Genomic DNA, 26749 nt, shown 5'->3' with positions numbered 1-26749 from the left:
CTGTACAGATTCTTAAAGATATGTTTTTTACTAAACCTTATATCTGAGAAAATAAGTTCAATTCCAATTAGGTATTCAAATAACAATAATATTTTTCTATTTTTAGTCATACACACGCACACACACACACACACACACACACACATATATATATTACAGATTTTATTTATTCATTTGAGAGAAAGAGGGAGAGGGTGCACAAGCAGGGGGAGCGGCAGGCAGAGGGAGAGGGAGAAGCAGGCTCCCTGCCAAGCAGGGAACCCAATGAGGGGCTCGATCCCAGGACCCTGGGACCATGATCTGAGCCGAAGGCAGACGCTCAACCATCTGAGCCACCCAGGCACCCACACATATATATTTTTAAAATCTTTGTTCACCTGCCTTTCTTATGGTGATGGTGACAGAAATGAATTAAAGAACTGTGTCCTAACTTCAGAGTCTCTCAAACAATAGATCACTAGTCTATTAGTGTCTGTGCAATGGGGCATGTAACATGGAATGGGGGTCTCCCAAACAACATAACACCATTTTAATTAATGAATGTGAATGCAGTGGGGTCTAAACACAAAGTGGTTTCTTTTGTTCCATCTGTGCCTTCCGTCATCCGTTTTCTGTTGAGTCCTCCTTTCCTGTCCTGTAGAGACATCCAGAAGATTCCATAACTTCCCAGTCTTTTCCAGTCCTTGAAGCTTAGTCCTTGTATAGCTCCAATTTAAATTTCATCCCCCTCCCTCTTCCCCCTTCCTGCACTCAGTAGGCTAATAATGGCTTAGGGATTTGGAGGTAGATGGAGCTTGTCTCTGCTTTCATTTCTTTCTTGCCTCCTTCCTGGAGTGGAGGAGGGGCCTTGTGATCAAGCTTGGGGCCTCCTCACCAAGCGTACTCCAGTTTCTCCAGAGTGTTAGGGTGTCAGCTGGGAGAGAGACAGCCTTTTTCTGCCTGCTGATCTTCTCCCGGGGGTTGTGATGGTTAATTAAAATGAACCATGACCCTTGCCTAGGCTACAGTGCCCCATCGTTTGGTCAGACACAAGTCTAGATTTGCTGTGAGGCTATTTTTTAGACCTGATTAACATTTAAATCAGTAGACTTTGAGTAAAGGAGATTGTTCTCCGTAATGTGGGTTGGCCTCATCTCATCAGTTGAAGACCTTAAGAGAAAAGCCCAAATCCCCAGGAGAGAAGGAACCGTACTTCCAGACCACCTTTGGACTCAAGACTGCAACATCGATTCCTGCTGGGATTTCCAGGCTGCCCGCCTGCCATGCAGATTTCAGGCTTGCCACCTCCCACCACTGCATAAGCCAGTTCCTTAAAATAAATCTGTCTCTCAGAAATGTGCTATCAAGCCAGGAAAAGACATGGAGGAACTTAAATGCATATTACTAAGTGAAAGAAACCAATCAGAAAAGGCTACATATTGTATGATTCTAACAGTATGACATTCTGGAAAAGGTAAAACTATGGAGACAGTAAAAGGATCAGTGGTTGTCAGGGTTTGGAGTGAAGGGAGAGATGAACAGGTGGAGCACAGAGGATTTTTAGGGCAGTGAAAATAATCTGTATGATACCATAATGACAGGTACATGTCATTATACATTTGTCCAAACACATATAAGGTCCAACACTAGAGTGAACCCTAAGGTGAACTATGGACTTTGGATGATAATCATGTGTCCCTTGTCCTCCCCCAGCAACATATCACTCTGGTGGGAGATGTTGATAATGGGGGAGTCTGTACATGTGTGGGCACAGGTATATGGGAAATTTCTGTAACTTCGGCTCAATTTTGCTGTGAACCAAAAACAACTCTAAAAAAATAGTCTCTGTTTAAAAGTCATTTTAAAATCTCATATATATGTACGTATTTTCTCTTAAGACCTTCAACTGATCGGATGAGGCCCACCCACATTATGTGTGTACGCACACACACACGCACCTGCATTTTATTGGTTCCAATTCTTTGGAGAACCCCAATAAGGGCCTTCTCTGCTTCTCTGCCATCACTGACTGTCTGTATCAGTGGTTTCTATGTTCAGACGAGTTTCTCTGGAACACCTCTTTATTTGGCTGGGATGGTGGTGAAGAATACCTCCTCCTTCCACCTTACAGAGAGGGGAGGGAAAGCCACAGTGAGCTCTAAGCCAACCACATTCTACTCTTGTGACTCTCTTCCCATCTCCCCTCCACAGGTGAGAATTTTGGGTGAGAATCGGGGATTGACAAGATGGGAGAGCGTGGACCAGAATGGTGCCTGGGGATGGCCGTTCTTTTTAGAATGTGGGGTTCCTTAGTGCTCCTCAGTCCTCAGCTGTAGACCTCAGTGGTCAGTTCCAGGACAATGGGAAAACTTCAACTCAGCATCAGTGAGAGTAAGTTTTCAGGATGCTACCAGGCATTCCTTGAAAAAGAAGAGTTCCAAGTCCCCAATATATATTTGGGGTAGCTAAGTGAAATAGAGTTAAACACTTTCACACCAGGTTTCTCTGAAACTTTAACACAATGATGTGGATGGAAAGCTCCTTCGAGAGGAAACGACATGCTGGGATTCCTGAACCTTGACTCTGGAACTCAGCTTTGAGACTTAACTAGTAATAACTCCCAGAAGTGTTTCTAGAACTATATTTCTAGAACAGTGGGTTGGGAAATAGGGAGTTAGCGAGGCAGCTGAGATCCTGGCTCTCCCTTGCTCCTTTCCAACTGTGCAGACTCTCCGGAATTTGGAACTAATTACTTGACTTCCTGAGCTTTTGTGAGCATCTGAGGATAACATACACAAAGCACCTACTAGAGAATCAGTGTTCCGTAGTGATAGCTATTATTATGAATAAGATCTGATGTTCATGGATATGGAATCAACTCATAACCCATCCTACCATCAGTAGGTATATTTTACCAATGACTCTTTTGTTGTAAGAACAATTGAATGTGTGATATACTTTTAAGGGGTCTAAATTCTGAATTGTGGTTGTTTTTTTTTAAGATTTATTTATTTATTTGAGAGAGAGGGAGAGAGCACTCATAAGTTGGGAAAGAGGCAGAGGGAGAGAATATTCAAGCCTACTCCCCACTGAGTGTGGAGCCCAATACCAGCTCAATCTCACAACCCCCAGGATCATGACCTAAGTCAAAACCAAGAGTCCCGTCTGCTCAACCAACTGAGCCATCCAGGTGCCCCGGAATTGTGTGTTTAAAAACATTTCTGCTATCATCACTCTTTATTTTTCTCTGTTTCAAAATTGGCACATGGAGGAAATCTGAGCATTTTTCCTAACTCTAAGGTCTGGACAGTTTTTATGCTGGTCAAGTTAATTTTAAAGAGATCAGTGAAGTCACAGAGAATGGTTAAATATTAGAAAACTTGATTTCCTATTACAAACATGCATTGAGTAAACACAATTTCCTACAACAAACAAACAAGTAAAGCCGACAGGACATGTCCTGAGTTAAGAGGGGTTGGGATATAATTAGATTGTCCCCATCCTCTGCCCAGCCCCCTTCTCAGGGGCAAGAGGGGACTCTGAAGGGGGAGTTTCTTGTCTTCTTGCGGGGAGGTGGAGAAGAAACTGCCTTGTGATGATCATTCAAAACCTCAGCCCAAGTTTCGGTCAGATGTGCTCAAGTCCCTTTATCTTTACTTTTGTGCTCTATGAGACAGTACAGATTGGCTGAAAACTGGTGTTTTTTGTTAGTTTGCAAAAATACCACCACCTCAGGGCGCCTGGGTGGCTCAGCTGGTTAAGCGACTGCCTTCGGCTCAGGTCATGATCCTGGAGTTCCGGGATCGAGTCCCGCATCGGGCTCCCTGCTCAGCGGGGAGTCTGCTTCTCCCTCTGACCCTCTTCCCTCTCATGCTCTCTCTCTACCATTCTCTCTCTCTCAAATAAATAAATAAAATCTTTAAAAAAAATACCACCACCTCATATTTTATGTGATTTATGTGATGAAATACTTTGGAGTCCATACATCTATTATTACTGTATTACACAGCATTGAAGTTAAAAGCTATATAACATTTAATCATTAAAGTTCTCAGAAAGGGAGCTTCTTGTACATAAAATATTTAAATTTATGATGATAATATACAGAGTACCATACATTTTCCAGGAAAGACGTTTACCCCCAACTGACTACTGTTTATATTGTTGATGTCTTCGGGGCATGTGATTTGTAACATCCTCCAGCCTCTTATCCTCCCTGTATAAGAAAAGACAATGGCTGGGGCAGTACTTTGTGTTCAGAGTTCAAAGACTCTCAGTCTCTCAAGGATGCTGCTGTCAGAATCTCATGTTCCCGATTTTCATCGAGGCTGTGTTAAAAATGTATTTATTTATTATTGTGGTTAGAACACAACATGAAATCTACCCTCTTAACAGAATTTTAAAAATATTTTAAAGTAAGCTCTACGCCCTACATGAGGCTCGAACTCATGATCCCAAGATCAAGAGCCGCACGCTCCACCGACTGAACCAGCCAGGCACCCCCACCCTCTGAACAAATTTCTAAGTACACAGTACCGTATTGTGGATTAGAAGCACAACGTTGTACAGCAGGTCTCTAGAACTTCCTCGTCTTGCATAACTAAAACTTTGTACTCATTGAACAGCAATTTCTCACTTCCCCAGCCCCTGGCAACCCCCCGTCCTGCTCTCTGTTTCTAGGAGTTTGACCCTTTTACATATCTTATGTAAGTGGAATCATGCAGTATTTGTCCTTCTGGGGTGGGCAGCATTACATTCAACAGTACTTATCATTTCACCCTGAAAAATATCTTTGTTATTTTGCTAATATATCTCCAGTAACCACTATCAGCCCAGAACGCACTGGCCTCACCACATTTTTTATCAGCTCCCCGTAGGGTGCATAAGGAGATGAATATTCAGAATGTAACATTCACTTCAGTTATTCAGACGTGATGGAGCTTTAGGTGATAACAAACCAAACCAACCGTCCCGAGGGGAGTTTATGGTCTGTTATGCAGCAGCAAAATCTAATGTGGAGACCAGAGCTCACCTTGGTCTAAAGCCTTACCTTCGTCTAATTTAATAATTAATAAATCACCTGATTTTCAACAGACTTGAACTTACTTTCGAATTGGCCTTTGTTTTGAAAACTTTGCTTTTTGGAAATGCAAAATGGTACATCCACTTTGGATAAAGAGTTTAGCAGTTGCTTAATAAAGAGGGAACAAGCAATTACCATACAATGTAGCTAGCAATTTCCCTCCTGAGCCTTTAGCATAGAGGAGTGGAAACTTGTGTCCATACAAAAATATGGACACAAATGTTTATTGCAGCTTATTCATAATAGCCAGAATCTAGAAACAATCTAACTGACCCTCAATGGACGAATGGTTAAACAAGCTTGGTATGTATATACCATGGAATGCTAACCAGCAACAACAGTGGTAAGAAAAGGAATGGGCTATTTTTGATACAATAATTTGGATTGATCTCAAGGGAATTATGCTGGGTGGAAAAGGCCACTCCCCAAAGGTACAGATCACGTGATTCCATTTACATAACATTTTTAAAATGACATTATAGAGAACAGAGCACATGTTGCCATGGGTGAGGGTCAGGGGTGGGGCTGGGAAAGCAGGTGTGGTTATAAAAGGACAGTGGGGGGGGCGGGGTGAGGGGCTGTTGTGTACCTTGACTGGTGCTGACTACACGAATCTACATGTGATAAAATTGCACAGTAATAAATACCCACAGAGAAGGGCGCCTAACACTGAGGGAATCTGAACAAGATGGTGGATTATATCGATAACCGTTTCCTGCTTGCAATATTGTCACTATCATTTTGCAAGATTCTATCTTGGAGGGAAACTGGGTAAAGGGTTCTGTATTATTTCTTAGGACTGCATATGAATCTACATTTATCTCAAAATAAAAAAGTTTAATTGAAAAACAAGGCTTTGCTTGTAGTTGAAGATATTGCAGGGAAAGCAATCCTTTAAATCTGATAGACCGTTACAGAGCAAAGAAAAGTTTTCCTCCGTTTCTCCTGAGGAATATCATACATGGCAAAATAGAACTGTAGGCCTCAGGAAAGTTACAAATCACTTCTGTTACCAAGAAAGCAATTTGGTATCAGTCTCCTCTAGAAGTCAATGAAGGAGAAGAACAGCATGAGATGAGAGTAACCTCAATTCTCAATGAATTCCAAAGATGAACTTTTTAATCACTGTTCTTATTTTTTAAGCTCAGAATTAGAGTCTGTACTTATGCAGTTCCAGACTGCAAATTGCACATCAGCCAATCTTCCATCCCTGCTCTGTGGAAGGCACTGCCGGGGTGAGGGGGGCAGAAAGATGACAGACAAGAAGGTCTCCAGGAATTTACAGTGATATGAAGGGTAATGAGTACACCTCTGAAGAGATACAGATAGAGGCCAGGGCTGTGTGTGTGTGTGTGTGTGTGTGTGAGAGAGAGAGACAGAGAGGGAGAGAGAGAGAGAGTTAGAGATGAGGACTAGGGAGACAAGGGAAGGATTAGAGGAGATGGTATTTATTTATTTATTTATGAATGATTTTATTTATTTATTTGACAGAGAGAGACACAGCGAGAGAGGGGCAAGGGGAGTGGGAGAGGGAGAAGCAGGCTTCCCGCGGACCAGGGGCTCGATCCCAGGACCCTGGGATCACGACCTGAGCCACCCAGGCGCCCCTCCACGAGCACCTCTTGATGGGGACCTGGGCTGTTTTCCAGTCTCTGACTAATACAAGCAAATGCTTAATGTATAAGAAACTTCGTATTTTTGGCATTGTCCTCTTGAACTCGGTGCTTCCGGTGGTGGCCTCCTCGGGGCCAGCCTAGAACCCACTTCTCTAGCCCTTTCTCATTTGGAAAATAGCCGACAGGGGATGGGGTGAGGGTCGAGGATGCCCTGTGTTCAAATCGCCACCTTGTGGTGGTTTCAGATTCCTTCTGAAGGTTTTGTTTTTTGTTTTTAAGATTTTATATATTTGAGAGAGCACATGCGCACGCACAAAGAGAGAGAGAGAGCACGTGCGCATGGATGAACACAAGCAGGAGGAGGGGCAAAGAGAGAGGGAGAAGCAGACTCCCCGCTGAGGAGGGAGCCCGAATTGGGGCTAATCCCAGGACCCTGAGATCATGACCTGAGCCGAAGGTGGACACTTAACCGGCTGAGCCCCCCAGGCACCCCTCCTCCTGAAGGTTTTTAAACCTACCTCGAGGTGGGCAGTGGCAGACAGCCGGCGCTGGAGGACTGGAGGCCAGTCCTGACCACTTCCCAGCAAAATTGCTTGGAATCAAAAAAAAGCACTGAGTGAATATATGGAATTGTTGAATCACTATATTGTACACCTGAAACTAACATAACACTGTATGTTAACTACACTGGAATTAAAAAACCTTCACACATTTTACAATAATTAACTCAAAGTGGATTATAGATTTAAATGTAAAAGATAAAACTAAAATTTTTAGAAGAAAACAAGAGAAAGTCTTTGGCACCTAGAGTGAGGAGAAGAGTTCTTAAACATGACCCCAGAAACATGGCCCATGAAAGAAAAAGTCAATACATTGGACTACAGCAAAATTTAAAACTCTGGCTCTGCAAAAGGCCCTGTTAAGAAAATGAAATGACCAGCTATAGATTGCGAAAAATTATTTGCAAACCACATATCTGGCAAAGGATTTTTTTTCATGGAAAATAATGAAGGACTCTCAAAATCCAGTAGTCAAAACACACCACCCAACCAGGAAATGAGCAAAACATCAACAGACATTTCACCAAAGGTGATGTACGGATGGCAAATGAGCATGAGAAAAGATGTTGAATATTATTAGCCATCAGGGAAATGCAGATTAAAACCATGATGAGGTATTACTACACCCCTATTGCAACATACTGTACAAAAATGACACTATCAAATGGTGGTGCTGGGATGGCCTGGGTGGCTTAGTCAGTTAAGCATCTGCCTTCGGCTCAGGTCAGGATCCCGCTGTCGTGGGATGGAGCCGCACTTCGGGCTCCTTGCTCAGCGGGGAGTCTGCTTCTCCCTCTGCCTGCTGCTCCCCCTGCTTGTGCTCTCTCTCTGACAAATCAAATATAAAAAAAAAAAATGGTGGTGCTGATGTGCAGGAACTGGATCTTTCGTATATTACTGTGGGAATGTAAAATGGTAAGCCACTCTGGAAAAGGATCTGGCAGTTTTTTATCAAACTAAACCTGGGCTTACTGGTGGCTCTCCTGGCCCTCCATGCTTCTCTTGTGCTAGCATTTGTCCCCTTGTCCACCAACACCGGCTTGCTTGTCTGTCCTCTAGGCCGGTAAGACGAGCAATTGATCTGTCATGACGCCTTGGTGACTGCCGAATCCCTGCCCTAGCGCAGGGCCTTGAGCCGTGGAGATGCTTAGTGCTGCGGAAGGAAAGCGCAGCTTCTTGACTGTTGACTTGGGAATATAACACGTGACGTGCGTCGGCACTGTTCGGCTCAGCCCACCTTCTCTATAAAATGGGCAACACATCTGACACGGATCCGTTTATTTATGTGGTCACTGAACAAATATTTTTTGGAGCAGCTAAGTCAGGCTTGTTGTAGTTCAAGGAGCCAAAGTGAGCTAACCAGACACGGTGTCTTACTCAGTACTGTGTTTAGAACAAATTCCTACCAGCAGATCTAAGCCTTGCTGGGCCCACCCTCCTTTCTCCGTCAGATGCGTTTAACGCTATGCTTTTCATTTGTTAGGTTATTTTTCCGTCCTTTTTTAAAGACTTTAGTTTCCATTTGGTCTTGTATTTTTCTTGAAAAAATTTTTTAATATTAGACGCTTCTACTTTTTCTCTTCTGACGTTAGTTTTAAAATTTTATTATCTGTTAATACCTCCAAGACAGTCTTGGCTAGTAGGTAACCCTGCTCTGCTCTGATTTCAATTGAGATGACTTTAGTATTTCCCTTAAGTTTTTGTTTTTGTGTTTTAAATCTAAATTGGGAATGGCTATTGGATTTTTTAAAATACTTCTTCAGCAGTGTCATGTGATCATAGGCCTTTTCTGCTTTAAGTTTGTGGTGAAATGAAATGTGTTACTGGATTTCCTGATTATCAGCCCACACTTGCATCTTTCATGGTGTTCTATTCTGTTGATAAATTATTGGATTTTGTTTGTTAATAACAGGAACGTCCCCGGGCTTTTGGCATTTGGATGTCCCCCTTTCCACTTCCAATACTAAGGCGGGTTTTCTTCCGTCTTGCATTATTGTGAACATTTCAATTTTGATGAGAAATGGGAATAGCTGCAATTTCCCCGGGTAATCCTGTATTTTAGTAAGTTGTTATAGTTTCAAAGAGAAAGAAATCATCCATAATTACACTATCTGAAGTTACTCACAGCTCCTGCTGTTTTGCCATAAACCCTTTTGTGGTGTTCGTCAGAAAATCGTCAGCCCCTCAACAAACTTCACCAGGAATCCGCACCCTAAATGGGCCACGTGCTGCTCTTCTGACTCCCGGGGGCGCACGTGGGTGGGGGGAGCTCCTGATGGAGCCGCGCTAGCCTCCTTCCTCATAGAAAAGCTGTCGTGCAGACTGCGCTACACAGCTCTGGGGGCACCATTCACATTCAGCCATTGTGCCTCCATGTACTTACTACGATTTCCCAGCAGATGGCAGTGGACCGAGGGGCGCCAGTGAGGCCAGGACTCCCCTCCGAGACTGGCTAGAGGTTACTTGGACCCACTGCTACTCTGGGCATGCAAAAGGACCCGTGCCAGCTTGGGGTACCCGAGAGCAGCTATCTTCATCCGTACCTTGCCCCCCACCCCCGCCTTGACCCTGTTAGCAGACAACAGCAAAAGTCAGGCTCACCCCCAATTTCCCCTCTGCTGGTAAGGTTCTAGTTCTTAAGCGGAATGGTGTTTTCAGAGGTGTTCATTTTATTATGCTTTATACTTTATGTACATGTTACATATATTCATTTTGAATGCTTTGATACAATAAATAAAAAAGGAAAGCACACATATACAAATAAGAATGCCAGTATCATGGGGAAGACCTTGTATCTGCTGAAATTTTTCTTCAATTAGCCTATTCATAAATCTCAGTACTGTTAACTATTAAGTTAGCAAACATGTCACAATGTACTTCCTGTCTTGATGCTAGAGTTAGAAATCCTTCTCCAGTTAAAGCATTTAGAAAGAATAGTAATGTTTTTTTATTTTTTAAAGATTACTTTATAGAGCAGGGCAATTTTTCTACTGGAACTCGTAACTGACAGTTGCAGTAGAGGCATGATAGCAGGCTACTTGAGTTTCCTTCAGCCTGTCTCTAGAATTTAAAGCAGGAATTGAGTGGCAGGAATTTCTTCCAGAAAGCTGTTACATGTAAGTTTGAACATTACTAGCTGCTGCTCTTGAGCAGTATCTGAGAGATTTCAGAATTTCTGCTCTGTTGCAAACGCTAAAACCTGACCTTAGAAAGGATGCCTGGGTGCAGGAAAAACGCAGCGTTACGTCCAACCCTGTGACAGGGACCGCTAGCTGGGCTCGCTGTCCACCTCCCCACTGCTTCCTCCGTAACGAATCCTGGAATGTTCATTGGCCCACGACAGCCAGAATAAAGACTATTATTTCCTGTTCTCTTTGTAGCTAGTAGGATCAAGTGATTAAGTTTGAGTTGATGAGCCTATGTGGCGTAACTCGAGAAGTGCTCTTAAAGACAGGGGCGGCATTATCCAGCTGTGTAGCTGTCGGCAGCCTCGACATGGAAGCCGTGTGTTGCGCGTGGGGGGGGACCGCGGTCGAGGGAACCGGGAGTCCTGACCCTGCAGCGCTGGAGCAGTGCCGGACCGCCTTCCCAACTTTTCCACGCACGCACAAGAAATAAACTTGTATCTTGTTTAAGTCACTATTTGGGGACACAGCCCAACTAATAAATAGTGTCAAATTTGAGTCTCATTTCCTTAACCTAAAACGTTGATGCAAGTTAGACGCTGCACCTGATGGCGGGTGCATCTACTGCTTAGATGACGGACGGAAGCGGGTTCCCACGGAGAACATCGTGCGTCACAAACGGCTATTTTACGAGGTGCTGAACTCCAAATATCTGACCTCCCACTGGTAAAGCGCATCTGTGGTTTTTGAAAGAAGCATCAAGATCAAAAACTAATTGCCTTTAGACTAGCTTAAGATGCAAAGTGACTGAAGTCCCTTCCCATAAGAGAACTGTAACGAGCAATTTAAACAAAACAAAAATGGTTTGTTTTATTTACAATACTCAATGCATTTTACAAATAACATATTTGCATTCCCTAAGTCTTTTGGAAAGTAATTCCAGTTTGTGCAATGAGTTTACAGAAAAGTCTTAAGACATCTCTTAGACATCTTAAACCTAAATTCTCAATTTTGAAAGATATTTCACACTACATTAACAGAGGACTGTTTTTAATTAAGAAAAATTAAACTCTGTAGTTAAATATTGCCTTTCAATTATCTTTAACCCAAATACAAACTGGATTAGCCTGTGAAATAATACCATTAGATTTGGATAAATTATTTCCACTGCTTCCCCCACCCCCAAAATGCATGCACAAAGTAAACATGGTAAATTACATTAACGACATGTTATTTCAACACTTTTTTTTTTTGGACTCTCTCAACTATTGTTTTGCTCAATCTGGGGTACAGATAGGTAGGATTCCAGTCTGGGGAAATCCTAAACCCCACTCCAGAATAGGGAAGGATTTTCAGTAAGTCTGAGGAGACAGGTCAGGATTAGGGAGATTTCTAAGCAGGTTCTCCGAGGAGGCCTCGTCTGCTAATTAGAACCAGGTTCCCCTTCAGGCCTGATGAAGCCTAAAGGAGTCAGTCATCTCCCTACTGACAGTCTGGGGAGCATCTAATGCGAGTCTCCAAAGGACAATAGGTTCCTCTGTCTCCCCTCTTCCCTGAACCGCTACCTTCATTTTAGTGCCTTCTAAGGTTGATGATGGACAAAAGTTCCTGTGTTCAGATTCCAGAAACTGATTTAATGCCATATCAAGATCTTCTGGAACAGGTAAAGAGCAATGAACAATGACACTTTAATTGTGCAAGAGTTTTCATCTCATGCATGTGAAAAAAAATTTTATCACTCATAGCTGCCATCTCTTAAAACATAAAATCCACGTCCTCGCTCTTGAGCTGGAAAGACAAGAGACATCGCCACATCGGATCCACCCATTTAGCAATGCACTTCTCCATCTCCACACTAGATCTCTCCTCAAAAGACAGTGTCCCTAACATCCACTGTCGGTGGCTGTCTGGGAGATACTGAGCCAGAGAAACAAAGCCCAACATTTGACACAGCCAACAAAATTCTAAGATAAAGAAATGGTGAGGTAGAGTTGAGAGAGTTCAACTGAATTTTCTGAGCATAGATCTTTTGGCACATTCTAAAATTATACAGACTCCTTCTCAAACTCTCTGTGACACCTTTACAAAGTGCTGGCAACTTCAGGAATCCTTGATCTATTTAGGAAACATCTATGTAAAGCTCACAGAATAAAGTCATTTGAAGAAATGAATTCCTGGCAGTTGAGCTTATTTACCCCAATATTGAAGCAAATAAACACAATGCTATCCATTTGCTGAATTTATTTAAACAAATCAATTTAGAAATCTCATAGAATGAAACAAGACTTCTGACATGTAAACATACTGCCGTGTTCCTGAAACAGATGGTAACACCTGATAAAAGTTAATAATCGCTTGTTAGGAAAGCTGTCCATTAATAAGGCCAGTCTTCAGCAGTTACTAAAACCATTGTGTTTCTTTAGCTTTCCTAGCGTGACAATGCAATACTATCAAACCACAATCAGATCTAATAAAAGACAAGATTGGATGGACAGATCAGTACCATTGGTTACAGCTGTTAAACAGTTTCATTCTTGGCGCCACGTAAAAACAAGCCAATCACATCAAATAAATCATGGCTTTTTTTCTTTATCACAATTCACTAAGTGATGTTAATTATGGTCCTTGTCAAACACGTTTGGTAAAGGCTATTTACAGTGTACATGGCTGAGCATGCACTATTTATAGTTACAAAGATACCTGCCAGTTTATTACAATAGAATTACACAGTGCCTGAAAATGGTGAAACATCTCACACGTCATTTAAATCAATAGTTTCAAGCAGAAAACGTTCCTTATGACCACAATTGCAATAATTACATGAAAATTCTTATAAAAACACGAATCCCCCTCAAGAAATTGATGCATATTCTACGCACTATAGGTTAAGGCAGTAAAAAAATGTATTCCTGATAACTGGAGGTCTTGACAATGTCAATTAAAGCTGTCCGACTCTAGTTTTTCATTCTCCATCGTATACTCAAAGTTCTGTCTGTGTAACTAATCTGTGAAAGATTTCATTTTTAAAGTTGAAGAAGTATTAGCAATGAAGAGAAGAGCTGACGTTGGAAAAAGAAACTGCTAGGGAAAGGGAGAAATGTTAAGTTGCATTTTGCCTGAAAGTTTTCAAATTCTAAACAAGAGCATTATTTGTGAGTCTGAACCTTAAAAGTATAAAACAAATACATATAGTTTACCTTTCTTAATTTAAAATATACTGAACTTTGAACAATTCAAGTAATGTAAGACTATCAAAAATAACTTCATAAGCCATACAAGCATCAACTGCATGTTCAATGTTTTTAATTAAGAACTTTTTAAAAACTGTAAACTAAACCAGGAGTTTAGTTAACAAATGGTAAGTGACCTTTTATTTGCACTTGTGATTCCTTTAATACAAATTGCTACCAACATATATGTAAAGATATGGCAGATTATGCATTTGATCAAAGCACTTTGATTTAAGCATAAAACAGATTCAAATGGTTTAAGTTCCGTGCATAAAGATCGCAGATGCTGCCTACGCATCCGCAGGCAGCTCTCTCTCTAATCAGAATCCTTTATTCCTCAGCTGCAGATGAGACAGGGCACAAGCTGTTGTAAACAGGGCACTGCTGTAAAACCAGGATAATATTCTTAAATTAAGATCATTCTCGTTCAATTGAAAAGACTTTCCCCAAGTGTCTTCCAGCACTGGAGTATATTCTGCTGACCTCTGAATTTCATAAATTAACTTTCCTTTGATTCCATTTTTACGGTGGTTGTGTTCACAGTTTTGTTCTAAAAATTGGTTTGAATTTATATAAAACTCTGTACATGTTCACAAATTATTGCATAAACAGCATAATCTTCCAGACAGTGTTTGAAAACACATGTCCAATTCAGGAAAAATATATTCACGTTTCCCGTCTGGCTTTTTTCTTCTTTTTTATTTGTTTGGGAGATTCCCAGCTAGTTTCAGACTTGGCTAAAGGGAAAAAAAGAAAGAAAAAACAGGAGTAAATACTGTTATGTCTCAAAAATGTAAAGGTAGCATCAACGGAAACATGCGTTGAAATAGCTCCGCCGGTAATGCTTCAACCTTTGTGTTTACATCCCCAGCCCCAGTGACACGTTCTGTAGGTGAGTCCACGGCTGCCGGCCCCTTTTCCTCTGAATCCCAGTGTATTGTTTTTTTGTGACATGGGAGGTATTTCACCGGTTTTGATCTAGAAAACCCACCATTTAATACGGCTCAATCTGAGTGATGAAAGTGAAAATGGGCAAAAATGGACACTGAACAGAGCTGAAGGGAGCAACGGAGGGAAAAAAAGGCACAGAACGATTCCCAGCCCCAAGAACATGCGCACAGGAAAAGGGAGGGACCAGACAGACAAGGGCATGTATCAAATCCTCCACCGTCCATGTCCCTGGCCACCCCCTCTTGCTTGGAGTGATTTCAGTCCCTGGGCCCTCACAGCTGAGGTCCACAGGGTTCCAAGAAATCCAGCCTTTGCCAAGGAAGGAAGGATTATCTATCAATCCAATCCATCAGCCTTCTAAGGTATTAACGCTTATCAACAGTACAAGAACACACAAAAGAACCAAAACGGAGGATTACTCACTCTGTGAAGGAGGCACACTATTTTGCTTAGTATTTGACTTGGATTTATCTGTCTCTTGTAGCATCGGTGGCACTTGGGACGAACTCTTGTCAGAATCACTTTTTGATAAAAGAACAGATGGCTCGGGAGAAATAGCAGGTGGAAGAGTCTTGATAGGCTATTTTGGGATAAAATTATCTTAAGTTCTTTTGTAAAAACTTTCAAATAAAATTAAATATCATAGTAATACCAAGAGGCTGTTCAGGAACAAGTGAATACTAACACCGTTTCCAAACAATTTACCAGCGGAAGCACTACAACTCGTGCCTGCCCTCTAGCGGCATAACCAAATAAATCCTTACCCACAATAACAAATGGACGAAAGTACAAAATTAGAAGATGTTTACGGAATCTCAAATAGGGGTGAATAATTCCATCTCCATGAACCTTTACATTTTTCTTTTTCATTACAAATATAATGATTTTATATGTTTTAGTAACTCAATGTCCACTTCTTACCAACTCTTTAATTCCTCAAAACTTTTTCATGTGAAAGACAGAAAAAGGCTAATTTCTGAAATGCCAATAGGGGATGCTCCCTTCTCTGCTTCTTGAGAGGTAAGGTTAACTCAACTCAAACAGGGCAGCAATCACTTCCGTTTCCTACCCACAGAAAACGGCGGCCTCAGACAAAAGCGAACTATGGCTATTAGTCCTATCCATTAAAGGAAGCAGTAAAACTCAGGTCCAAATTTTCAGAGTTCTATCCAGTCTTTTAGTGAAATCATAATGCTGAGGGCCTAGGCTCCTACGCCTTGCTTCTCCCCACCAACCTGGAAGCAGAAAGGCCTCTGTGAGACCTGTTAATGCATGGTCAGGAGAGGTAAGGATGGAAACCCCAGTATTTGGAGTGCCTTGAGGCTGTAACAGAGATCATCAATTCATCCTTAGCCTTATCATCATGATTGAATATAGAAACAAGGCTAAGTGATGTTTCTCTTGCCCCTTGTTCCGCTAGGCTTTGTGGGTGTAAGAAAGCTCAATGGAAAAGGAAACAAGAAGAGGAAGCTGTGTGCACGCGGGTAATTACTAGGATTCCTTCCTTCTGTTTCAGGTATCTGAAAGAAGCTGCATTTGTCCTGCTTGGCTCAGCTTTCTTATTAGTGTTCTCCATATTTATTTCTTACCCAAAAGTTTTAGTATTTATTTCCAGTATTCTTTCTCCCCTCTATTCTCTCCACTTAATCTATGATAAATCACAGAAGGACTCAAATAGTCTTTACAAAATGGCTTCTGAAAATGACTTACTAGTAAGTAAAACATCAAAATGTCAAATGACCCTTTGTTGCCCTACTATTAAACCTATGCATGTACTGAGATCACATCCTTACATCTCAAAAGGGAATTCTTCTCTTAGGGAATTAAAAGCAGCAAATCCAAATAGGAACTATGGTTAAGATTTTATTTTGGCACAAGACTGTTACCAATTACTTCTTTTGGCAGTAACTCAGGTTCTTCTTTTTTAAAGATTTTATTTTATTTTTTTAAAGATTTTATTTATTTGACAGAGAGAGAGACAGCGAGAGAGGGAACACAAGCAGGGGGAGTGGGAGAGGGAGAAACAGGCTTCCCGCAGAGCAGGGAGCCCGATACGGGGCTCGATCCCAAAACCCTGGGATCATGACCTGAGCTGATGGCAGACACTTAACGACCGAGCCACCCAGGCGCCCCTAAAGATTTTAAGTAATCTCTACATCCACTGTGGGGCTGGAACTCACAACCCCGAGATCAAGAATCACATCCTTTACCAACTGAGGCAGCCAGGCGCCCCTGTAACTCAGGTTTGTGTCTGAAGCTGTTTCATTAAATATGTACACTTCAAAAAGGCAGATTTTTTTTGATCTGCTTTGCTCTCTGATATATCCTCAAATAGTGTGTGGCAGTGTAGTGGGTTCTCAATAAATTTTTTTGAATGAGCATATAAATGAACCATGCAACTCTAGTAGGATTTCATAGATTTCTATACAATTTACCTTTTTAGAAATTACATTTTAAAAAACTATGCATCACTGGCCTACACCTCTTGTAAAATGATCCTTTCTGACACATCAAAATTTTCTATCAATGGCACATATTTCAAGAACCTGTCACCAATTTTAAACAAATGTTAAATTTTGAGAGGTTGGACCACAGTCATTATATATTATGGCATGCTTTTAGGAAAATGCAACCAGTTACATTTTCTCTAAGCCATCTATCCCCTGTATGTTTAAATATTTAATAGGAGAAAACATAGTCTATTGGTTCTGGTTTCACCACTGTCAGGCAGCTTGGGACTAGTTATTTAAGTTCTCCAACCTCATTTATATAATAGATCTTACCTTTCTCATGGGGTTGTTATGAGGGTTAAATTAGTGTATTTAAAATACTCAGCACTTTAGTGATTAGCAATGCTTAGCACTTAGTACTTCGATAAAATATGAGTTATGACACAACTCTCAAGTCATCAAAATTTTATTCCTTAAATATCAAAAAATTACCTGGCTATTTTTGATGAGTGCTTCAGCTGGATCACTAGTGCTTATGGTCTTCAAAGAAAAAGCTTTTTCCTGTTTTGGACGGACTTTTGAGGTATTCACTGGAAGCTCTTCCCTAATCTCTTTTTCTAATTCTTCTGTGTCCTACAGAGAAAAGTAGTCTATTAGATGATATAAATCACTCTTTTTTACTAATTAAAAATCTATCTGGTTTGTAGTGTTAATGTCCAAAAGATATTCCAAGAAAATAATTTCACTTCAGTAACTGTCCAAACAGCTTAACAGAGCATATAAAAACAATCATTCAAAGATTTAAAATATACAGGTACATCTGGAACAACAGTGATCATCCCTGCTCTCGCCAGGGACTTAAATCAATTGGGAATTAAAAACCAATACACTCCCATCCCCAAATGCAAACCATTCTAATTTACTAAACCAACTAAAACGAAATAAACTAGAATTTTGTCTTTTAAACAAAATACACAGTGAATTAGGTGATACTCGAACTAAGACTTTGGAAGTAACATTTCAGTTAATGACTTCTTCAAGGAACAAAATATTTGTACATAAATACATTCTGTAGATAAATGAGGCTGACACAGTAGAAAGTACTTTTCAGTTCTGGTCTGCTGCAGCCTCGCTGTGTAGTGTCAAAGACAAATAATTTCATTTCCCTGAACCTTAGTTTCCTCCCTCAACTATAAAATAAAATGTGCCTAGATAATTTCTAAGGTCTTATCCAAGCTTTAACATTTCCATTCTTAGGCCATCAGACTTTATTTTTTAAAAAAGATTTTATTTATTTAACAGAGAGAGAGAGAGACAAAGAGCACACACACAAGCAGGGGGAGCAGTAGAGGGAGAGGGAGAAGCAGGCTCCCCGCTGAACAGGGAGCCCGATGAGGGGCTCGATCCCAGGACCCTGGGATCATGACCTGAGCCAAATGCAGATGCTTAACTGACTGAGCCACCCAGGTGTCCAAAGGCCTTCAGACTTAAAAAAGTTTCAACAAAGCAATTCTAAAGCACATTACATGCTTAGGTATGTGAAATAAATATGAAGTAGAATACATTAAACAGGACCATCGTTGCTAATTGTATTGTTCTTTAGCCAACACATACATATAAACCACTGGCTAGGATGATCTTGGAAGTTTTCTGCCAATACCGATATTTTATAAAACTTGTTCAGGATGGTAGTGGGTTTAGACAGTAATAGAAATTTTGTTGTGAATTTAAGTTGAAGAGTAGCTCTGGAAGTATATATGTAGGATTTGCCATCTGCACAAAATTAACGTGATGACATCAGTGAGTTTTACCCTAAGCTGTATTCTAACAGTAAGACGCCCGCCAACCACGTACCCACAACTAAAAAGAACAAATTCCCAAATGTATTACGGACAGGATACTATGTTCTATGAACCTGACACAGAATTTCACGGTTGTCTCATTTAATTCTCAAAGCAACCTATGCAGTTAAGTCACTTGTACAAAGAAAAACAAACAAAAACAACTAGTAAATGGCAAAACTGAAATTTGAATACAGATCTGACTCCAAAGCCTGTATACTTACTGTTATTTATTTAAAAGATTTACTGATTTAAGAGAGAGACAGAGGGAGGGAGGGAGGGGCAGAGGGTGAGAGAGTCCCACGAAGACTCGGCGGTGAGCGCAAAGCCCAATGAGCTCAATCTCACGACCTGAGATCACAACAGGAGCCAAAACCGAGTCAGATGCTTAACCAACCGCGCCACCCAGCTGCCCCATACTCACTGTTATTTTTAAAAACCTATCAAACATTTTTAAAAGGAGTATCAGAATACCAAAAGAACTTCCACAAGTTAATGACCTTTGCCAGTAAGTTGAAATTTACAGATTACATCTGTCCGACAAAATTTCTTTTTAAAAGGAACTCATCTAATCCACAAACCAGAAAAGCAATCTTTAGTAAAGGCTATAAATTTAAGGCACAGAAGTCCAGGAAAAGTTTGGCTAAACAGAGTTCAGACAGTATTACCAACAAAAGACAGCTGTCAATAATGGTTCTCGTCAGACAGCTCAGCTAACAAGAGAAGCACCCTTATTATGTAGTGTATCCACTGAGCTCAGTTACATATATTACTGTGAGAAAAAACTAGCACTGAAAATGGATTAGTGTCATTTATGATGGGCTGTGCCTCCCTCAACAAAAAATGAACGCAACATGTATTTCCTTATATAGCAACTTTTCCCAAAGAGAATAAATAGGAAAATTACTATGTAGGTTATCCTCTAGAAACTCTGGCTATCTCCCACATTTAAAGGAATAAAAACAAGCAGCCACATGTTTGTAGGTAAGGAATAAGATTTTCATAATTTGTAATATAATGGTGATAGTGCTTTCAAAGAGAAACCCATGCATACTTCTGGTAATCTAGTATGTTTGCAATTAAAATACCTTTGTTTTCATCTATATTGTCACTTAAAAATTTTCCCAATAGGAGAGACCAATGAAAAAAGAAGGAAAATGGAGGAGTGACAGAAATAGAAAGTTTCTGTCAGAAGCCAACAAGCAGATGGAAGATACTAAGTGAAGGTATTAAGAGGATACTAAGTGAAACAGACAGCAGACTCAGAGTGACACTCCACTTGTGACCCACATGTTGTTCTGAGCTAAAATTCTAACTTGCTAAATTCCAGTTATTCAAAAGGCATTTGTGTATGTGAGAAATACACAAGGTTACCTCTTTTTCCATTTTACCTTAATATAAATCAAAATGCATCTAATTTAATTTATTACTTTGGGGTTTACACCTTTGGTATGATTTTTTTAGAGCAATACAGTTATTATTACAGTAGGATATAGAAGATCTTTAAAACATTCTGTGACTTTTCAAATGCTCTGCAAGTAAACCTATCTCCTAAAGTGTCTTTTAACTCTACATATTCTTAGTACCTGCATATTATCTTTTCACATTTGAGCAGTAGGTGCTTAACGAATGACATCTGTTTTGATACTCTACCTGTGCTGGAGAGTTATCTTCACCTTGCTTCTTCTTTTTCTTTTTTTTCTTTTTAGATTTCCCAGTTGGAAGAGCTCCCTCTCCCTTTTCTTTATCATCATCTGAAACCTGATGTTAAAAGCAAAAGTATTAAGTGAAACAATTGGTTAAGTTTTCATTATTCAGAAATTATGGAATAATTTCATTCATTAGGCTCAGTCTTTATCTCCTAAATGCTAAGTAAGAATTAGTAATGAGTAATAAAATGGATCTAAAATTACATATTTAAAAAGAACAAAGTACACGGAACTTCATTCCCCTATTATCTATGATAGACCACCTTTTTTATTTTTTTTTACATATTTCTGATTGTTTTTATATGCTCTGTTAAGAGAATGACAAGCTACCGAGTGGGAGAAAATATTTGCAAACCATATATTCAACAAAGGACTCGTGTCTCAGACTATATAAAAAACACTAAAAATTCAACAGTAAACAATCCAATTAGAAAATGTGTAAAAGATACGAACAGACATCTCACAGAGAGAGGACAGACAGATGGCAAAGCAGCACATGGGAGATGTTCCACATCATCAGGTATTAGGGAAATGCAAAATTAAAATCACAGTGAGTTCACTCACACCTACCAATAACGGCTAAAATAAAAAACAGTGACAAGCAAGTTCTGGCAAGGATTCAGAGAAATACGATCACTCATTCTAGCCCCAAGCCAAAAACAATCCTGATGTCCTTCAACAGAATGACTGAACAATCTGAGGCATATCCACACCATGACTACTCAGAAGTAAAAAAGAACCAGCTAATGATGCACACAACAATCTAGATGAGTGTCTAGAGAATTATGCTGAGTGAAAAAAATAACAGTATGAAAGGTTACATGCTATATTATTCTATTCATAGAACATTCTTGAAATGATAAAATTATGGAGATGGAAAGAGATTACTAGTTGCCAGGGGTTACGAGGGGGGTGGTGACAAGTGGAAAGAAAGGGTGGCTATAAAAAAAAAAAAAAAAAAGGGCGGGCGCCTGGGTGGCTCAGTTGGTTAAGCGACTGCCTTCGGCTCAGGTCATGATCCTGGAGTCCCGGGATCGAGTCCCACATCGGGCTCCCTGCTTGGCGGGGAGTCTGCTTCTCCCTCTGACCCTCTTCCCTCTCGTGCTCTCTATCTCTCATTCTCTCTCTCTCAAATAAATAAATAAAATCTTTAAAAAAAAAAAAAAAAAAAAAAAAAAAAAAAAAAAAAAAAAGGGCAACATGAGGGGTCCTTGCAGGATGGGAATGGTTTCTGTATCTGACTGCATTAATGTCAATATCCTAGTTGTGATACTGCTCTCAAGTTTTTCAAGACGTTACCACTGGGGGGACTGGGTAAAGAGTACAGGGGATCTCTCTGTATCATTTCTCACAAGTGCCTGCCACTCTACAGAAGGCTTAATTTAAAAAAAATTGAATTTGAGATGGAATGTCATTGAAAATAACATTCTGCAGGACGAAAACAGTGATCTAGAACGTTAAATTAGTATTCATAATATCCCTTCACACATACCATATAGTTGACTTCTCTATGAAAAAGTGCTTTTTGTTTCTTCTGCACAGATGACAGCCAAGATTCCTAGCCTATCCTTATAGGATGAGATGATGGGGTAACTACTATTTCTCCGCTCAGCAGCATAGTCATTAGGATGACTCTGGAGGTCTCATGAACCACCAAACAGTTCACAGAAATTACTAGCAGATGGAAAAACAAAATCCTACACAAACTTAGCTAAGAGATGTTCAGTACAAGTTGGTTGCCAGTTGTGGAGAAACTTCCACACAAGTTTTCACCGTAAGCTCATTGTGATTAAAATACCACGTGAAAAAATGTATCCTATAAGGAATATTCAGGTCACAATGACTCTGGGCAGCCTGCTTCTCAGACAATTATCATCCAACCATAAGAGAACCGTAGTTCCTGATTGATGGCAAAACACTATTTTTGTTCATGGGGAAAAAGGCTGAAATCAACTCCATACCATCTTTTAACTCGCACAAAAGAACTGACGCTTTGACACATTTATTTTAGATTATTAAAAGACATTATTGATAAACTTAAAATTCCATAAACCCTTCCCAATCCCATTTCCACACCACCTCCCCTGGGGGTTTACCCTAGGCTTTATCACTACCATGCTAATGGTCTACCATTACCATTACCACGAACCTCTTTTGTGTCCCTCCAGTCAAGCTTCTTTTTATAAATTCTGGTGTGTTCACACATACAAAATTTATATAAATGGTATCATACTGTATCTTTCCATAAACCTGTCCATCATTCAACGTTTTTGAGATTCTATTCATGTTGATATTAATGTAACTTGTTTCATTGATTTTTAACATCTAATATGTGATTGTACAAACCTGTCACATTTTCTTTCTCCATTCCTCAACTGATGGGCATTTAGATATTGCCCCATTTTTGCTAAGATAAATGAAAGACGATCTCCAAATATACTCAGAAAAAGAACTGCTATGATATGTAGCAGTCTTTACTCCGTTCAGTGATTCTACTCTGTCATTCTGATGATCAGGCACAAGGAAGTTTCAGTTAAAAAACAGATTTTTGGTTGCACATTCACTAAACATTCAACAGATACCAGAATGATTATGGTGTGTGTTAAGGTACCGTACCAGGAAGCTTTTCTTTCCTTAACAGACTTTATTTTTTAGAGCAATTTTAGGTTCACTGCAAAACTGAGCAGAAGGCAGAGATTTTCATGTACTCCCCACCCCACACATGCACAGCCTCTCCCGCTATCACTATCCCTCCCCAGAGTGGGGCATTTGTTACAACTGATGAGCCTACACTGACACACGATTATCACTCAAAGCCCTAGAATTTACCTTAGGGTTCACTCTTGGTGTTGTACATTCTACAGCTTTGGGAAAAATGTATAATGACATGCATCCACCATTACAGTGTCTCTACAGAGTAGTTTTACTGCTCTAAAAGCCCTCCATGCTCTGCCCGTTCATCTCTCTCTCCCCCAAACCCCCTCGACCTTCATATTACCTATCAACTGGCCCCCTGTACATTTCTTTACACCCTTAACAATAAATCCCATTACTACCTCTTCCTTCCTGTGGTCTCTAAAGATCAGAGGTACTACCATCCTACTACATTAAAGGCCAACCCACAATCCACTCATGCCTAAGATTCCCCTACGTCTACTGCCAGGAACTTACTCTATTAGTCAAATCTCTCAGTTATGTTTAGCTTTTACTTTACTCTAGATCCTTTCCCTTTGTGACCACAGATATGTTAAAGCAGGGGTTGACAAACTACAAGTCTGGCCCGATGCCAGTTTTTGTAAATAAAGTTCATTTCCCTATAGTCTACGGTTGCTTTTGCACTACTGTATGGGACTTTAATAAAAAGTTTACCGACCCTGTACTAAAATCTCTCCTATCATTAAAACACAAACAACCCCCAACAAAACCCTTCCTGATACTACAGTGTGCTGTCATCCACTACCTCTCCTCCATTTCTATCCAAACTTACTTTAGAAAAACCTTGTAATTGTTACTACTCTTTCCTAACCATTTACTCAACTTACTGCAATATGGTTATTAGTCCAAGATTTCTTTTTTTTTTTTAAAGATTTTATTTTTTGACAGAGAGAGAAAGTGAGAGAGGGAACACAAGCAGGGGGAATGGGAGAGGGAGAAGCAAACTTCCCGCTGAGCAGGGAGCCCGATGCGGGGCTCGATCCCAGGACCCTGGGACCATGACCTGAGCCGAAGGCAGACGCTTAACAACTGAGCCACCCAGGCTCCCCTATTCCAAGATTTCTAACGAAACTGCTCTTAATTACCAGAGAGCAAATGTCTCAGCCTCTGTGACCCAGAACTCTCTTCCCTCAGTCTCTTTCATGGGCTTTTTTCTCCTTAAAAGTTGGGAGTTTCCCAGATTCCTATGTTCATTCCACTGCTCTTTTCAAGTCTACAGACTTTTCCTAGATATTTCACCTACGCTCAAAGTGTTTAACAACCATATACTAATAACGTCTAAACACATCTTTTCCCTAAGCTTTAACGTGGCACAAAACCAACTTCTCTTTGGCATTTCAACAAAACGCTCTGCATTTAACATATCCCAAATGGAACCAACCACCCTTCCCCCAATTAACTAGCCTTTGCTCCTATATTTTCTCTGTTGGGAGGACTACTTCCACCTTCCCAGTTACCCAAGCTAAAATCCTGGAAGTCATTTTGATGACTCCTCCTCCATTCAATTCTTTTTTCTTTTTTTTTAAATTTTATTTTATTACGTTAATCACCATACATCACATCATTAGTTTTTGATGTAGTGTTCCATGATTCACTGTTTGCATATAACACCATTCAATTCTTTTTTTTTTTTTTAAAGATTTTATTTATTTATTTGAGAGAGAGAGAATGAGATAGAGAGCACGAGAGGGAAGAGGGTCAGAGGGAGAAGCAGACTCCCCGCCGAGCAGGGAGCCCGATGTGGGACTCGATCCCGGGACTCCAGGATCATGACCCGAGCTGAAGGCAGTCACCCAACCAACTGAGCCACCCAGGCGCCCAACACGATTCAATTCTAATCATGTTCTGTGGATTTTATTTCAATGTATTTTTCAAGTCTGTTCTGTATTCCGTGTACCATTCTTACCACTACTGTCCTGGACTACTAAGCAACCTCTAAACTGGTCTTCCTGCCTTTTCCCAGATATGCCTCCACCTTTTTCCACATGGGCTACCAGTGTAACCCACGGAGAAAAAAAACACTTTAGCTTAAAATCCTTCCATTACTTACAGGATAAAATCCATGGTTTTAAATATGACATTCAAGAACTTCTAGGATCTGGTCCCTGCCTCCCTCTCTAGTTTAATTTCTGACAACTCTTTGTTTCGCATTCTGCTTTTACCTTCAGGATGCTTTTGCTAAAACTCCCAAGTGCTTCCCTAATACGTAACATGACTTTTACCTGCTGATGTGCGGGTCTCCTTCCTCTCCTCCCTAACCAGACTGTGGGCTCCTGGAAGGCAGTAATCGTGTCTTATTACCGCTTCTCTACTAACCAATCCATACCTGACTTATGGTAGATGTTCAATTAATATTTGTTGAATACCAACAGCCCTATTATCTTCAGAGACTCCTTGACTTTCACCCTAATTCCTATAGCCAACCAGATGCAGTTTGATCAGGAGCTTTATATCTCTGGTAAACACCACTTCCATTTATTTTTCAAAGCTATCAATTTAGTTCATTATCTCCTACCTGATTCATGTAACTGCCTCTTTAACACTTACCCCAAAATAGTACAAAATAGCTTCCCAAGCTGCTTGTCTTTCCACTGTATCCAGCTTAATTTTCCTAACCCCAGTGATGATTAGGTTATCCCTAGTTAAAAAGCCGCCGACAGGTTATCATCTACAGAATTTCACAAAAATGTGGCAAGGTTACCTATCATTCCTTTCATTTATTTACTGAATGCCAAGCATGTTGCTAGAGCTACAAAAATAAAAACTTCATGGTCCCTTTCTTTAAGGAACGTAGCCTAGAAGGCATGTACTTTTCATCAACTGATTCCACACGTGTACTATTTACCTCTCCACTAAATTATTACCTATTTTCTTGCCTTGATGGTTTTTTCATGGTGTTCTCAGTCTTGTCTGCTGCTATGAACCCTTCCTAAATCTTTCACTGGCAACTGATCTAGTCTTCTCTAAACACACTAAGAGTTGATATAATACCAACTATTATTAATTCTGATAAGAGGAAAGGAACTGTGTTTTCTTATCAGTGCCTAATAGTGCTTTCCACATATCACAATTCTCAATAATTTGTGGAAAGAAAAAACAGTGATACAGAGAAGGCATGCAGGCATAAGGATTGAAGCAAATATAATCAGAATGGCTCAGAAGCAATTCTACCACTGGATGTATTTATAATACAGAATGTAACCCCTAATAATTATAATATAGTTGGGTGCACAAAGAAATAGACATACCCGCCAATGCCTTTACTCACTTTTTGATCATCAGGAATTGGTTCCTGGGACTTTAGAAGTGAAGCTCTTTCTTCATCTACCCAATTTCCCCACTCTTCTGCTGGTGCATTCCAATCAGAGCTGGGATCAGCAGAAGACAGACCATCTAAAATTTAACAGTGTGAATTAGGAATCTATTATTTCTGCCAAAAACTAAAACGCAAAAACTAAAACTCCTTATGTTGAACTAAGCTGTATTTTTA

The 26749-nt window shown here is 40.3% G+C and overlaps 1 protein-coding gene across 6 annotated transcripts in view; it reads right to left on the bottom strand.

Annotated features, from left to right (window-relative positions):
* Positions 1 to 9887: 9887 nt before the first annotated feature.
* Positions 9888 to 26749, bottom strand: part of MTDH (metadherin) — a 57627-nt gene continuing 40765 nt past the window's right edge. For all 6 annotated transcript variants that reach the window (XM_027598154.2, XM_027598187.2, XM_027598144.2 and 3 more), the window contains 5 exons: positions 26528 to 26652; positions 20489 to 20596; positions 17487 to 17627; positions 14968 to 15124; positions 9888 to 14330 (listed from right to left, as the gene is read on the bottom strand). In XM_027598154.2, the coding sequence (XP_027453955.1) occupies positions 14260 to 14330; positions 14968 to 15124; positions 17487 to 17627; positions 20489 to 20596; positions 26528 to 26652 (602 nt within the window). In that variant the 3' untranslated portion in view covers positions 9888 to 14259. The remainder of the gene's footprint in view (positions 14331 to 14967; positions 15125 to 17486; positions 17628 to 20488; positions 20597 to 26527; positions 26653 to 26749) is intronic.

This window comes from Zalophus californianus, chromosome 4 (genome assembly GCF_009762305.2).
Source record: "Zalophus californianus isolate mZalCal1 chromosome 4, mZalCal1.pri.v2, whole genome shotgun sequence".
NCBI classification, from domain to species: domain Eukaryota; kingdom Metazoa; phylum Chordata; class Mammalia; order Carnivora; family Otariidae; genus Zalophus; species Zalophus californianus.
The sequence above is the reverse complement of the archived record's forward strand: the minus strand, read 5'-3'. Positions and strand labels throughout refer to the sequence as shown.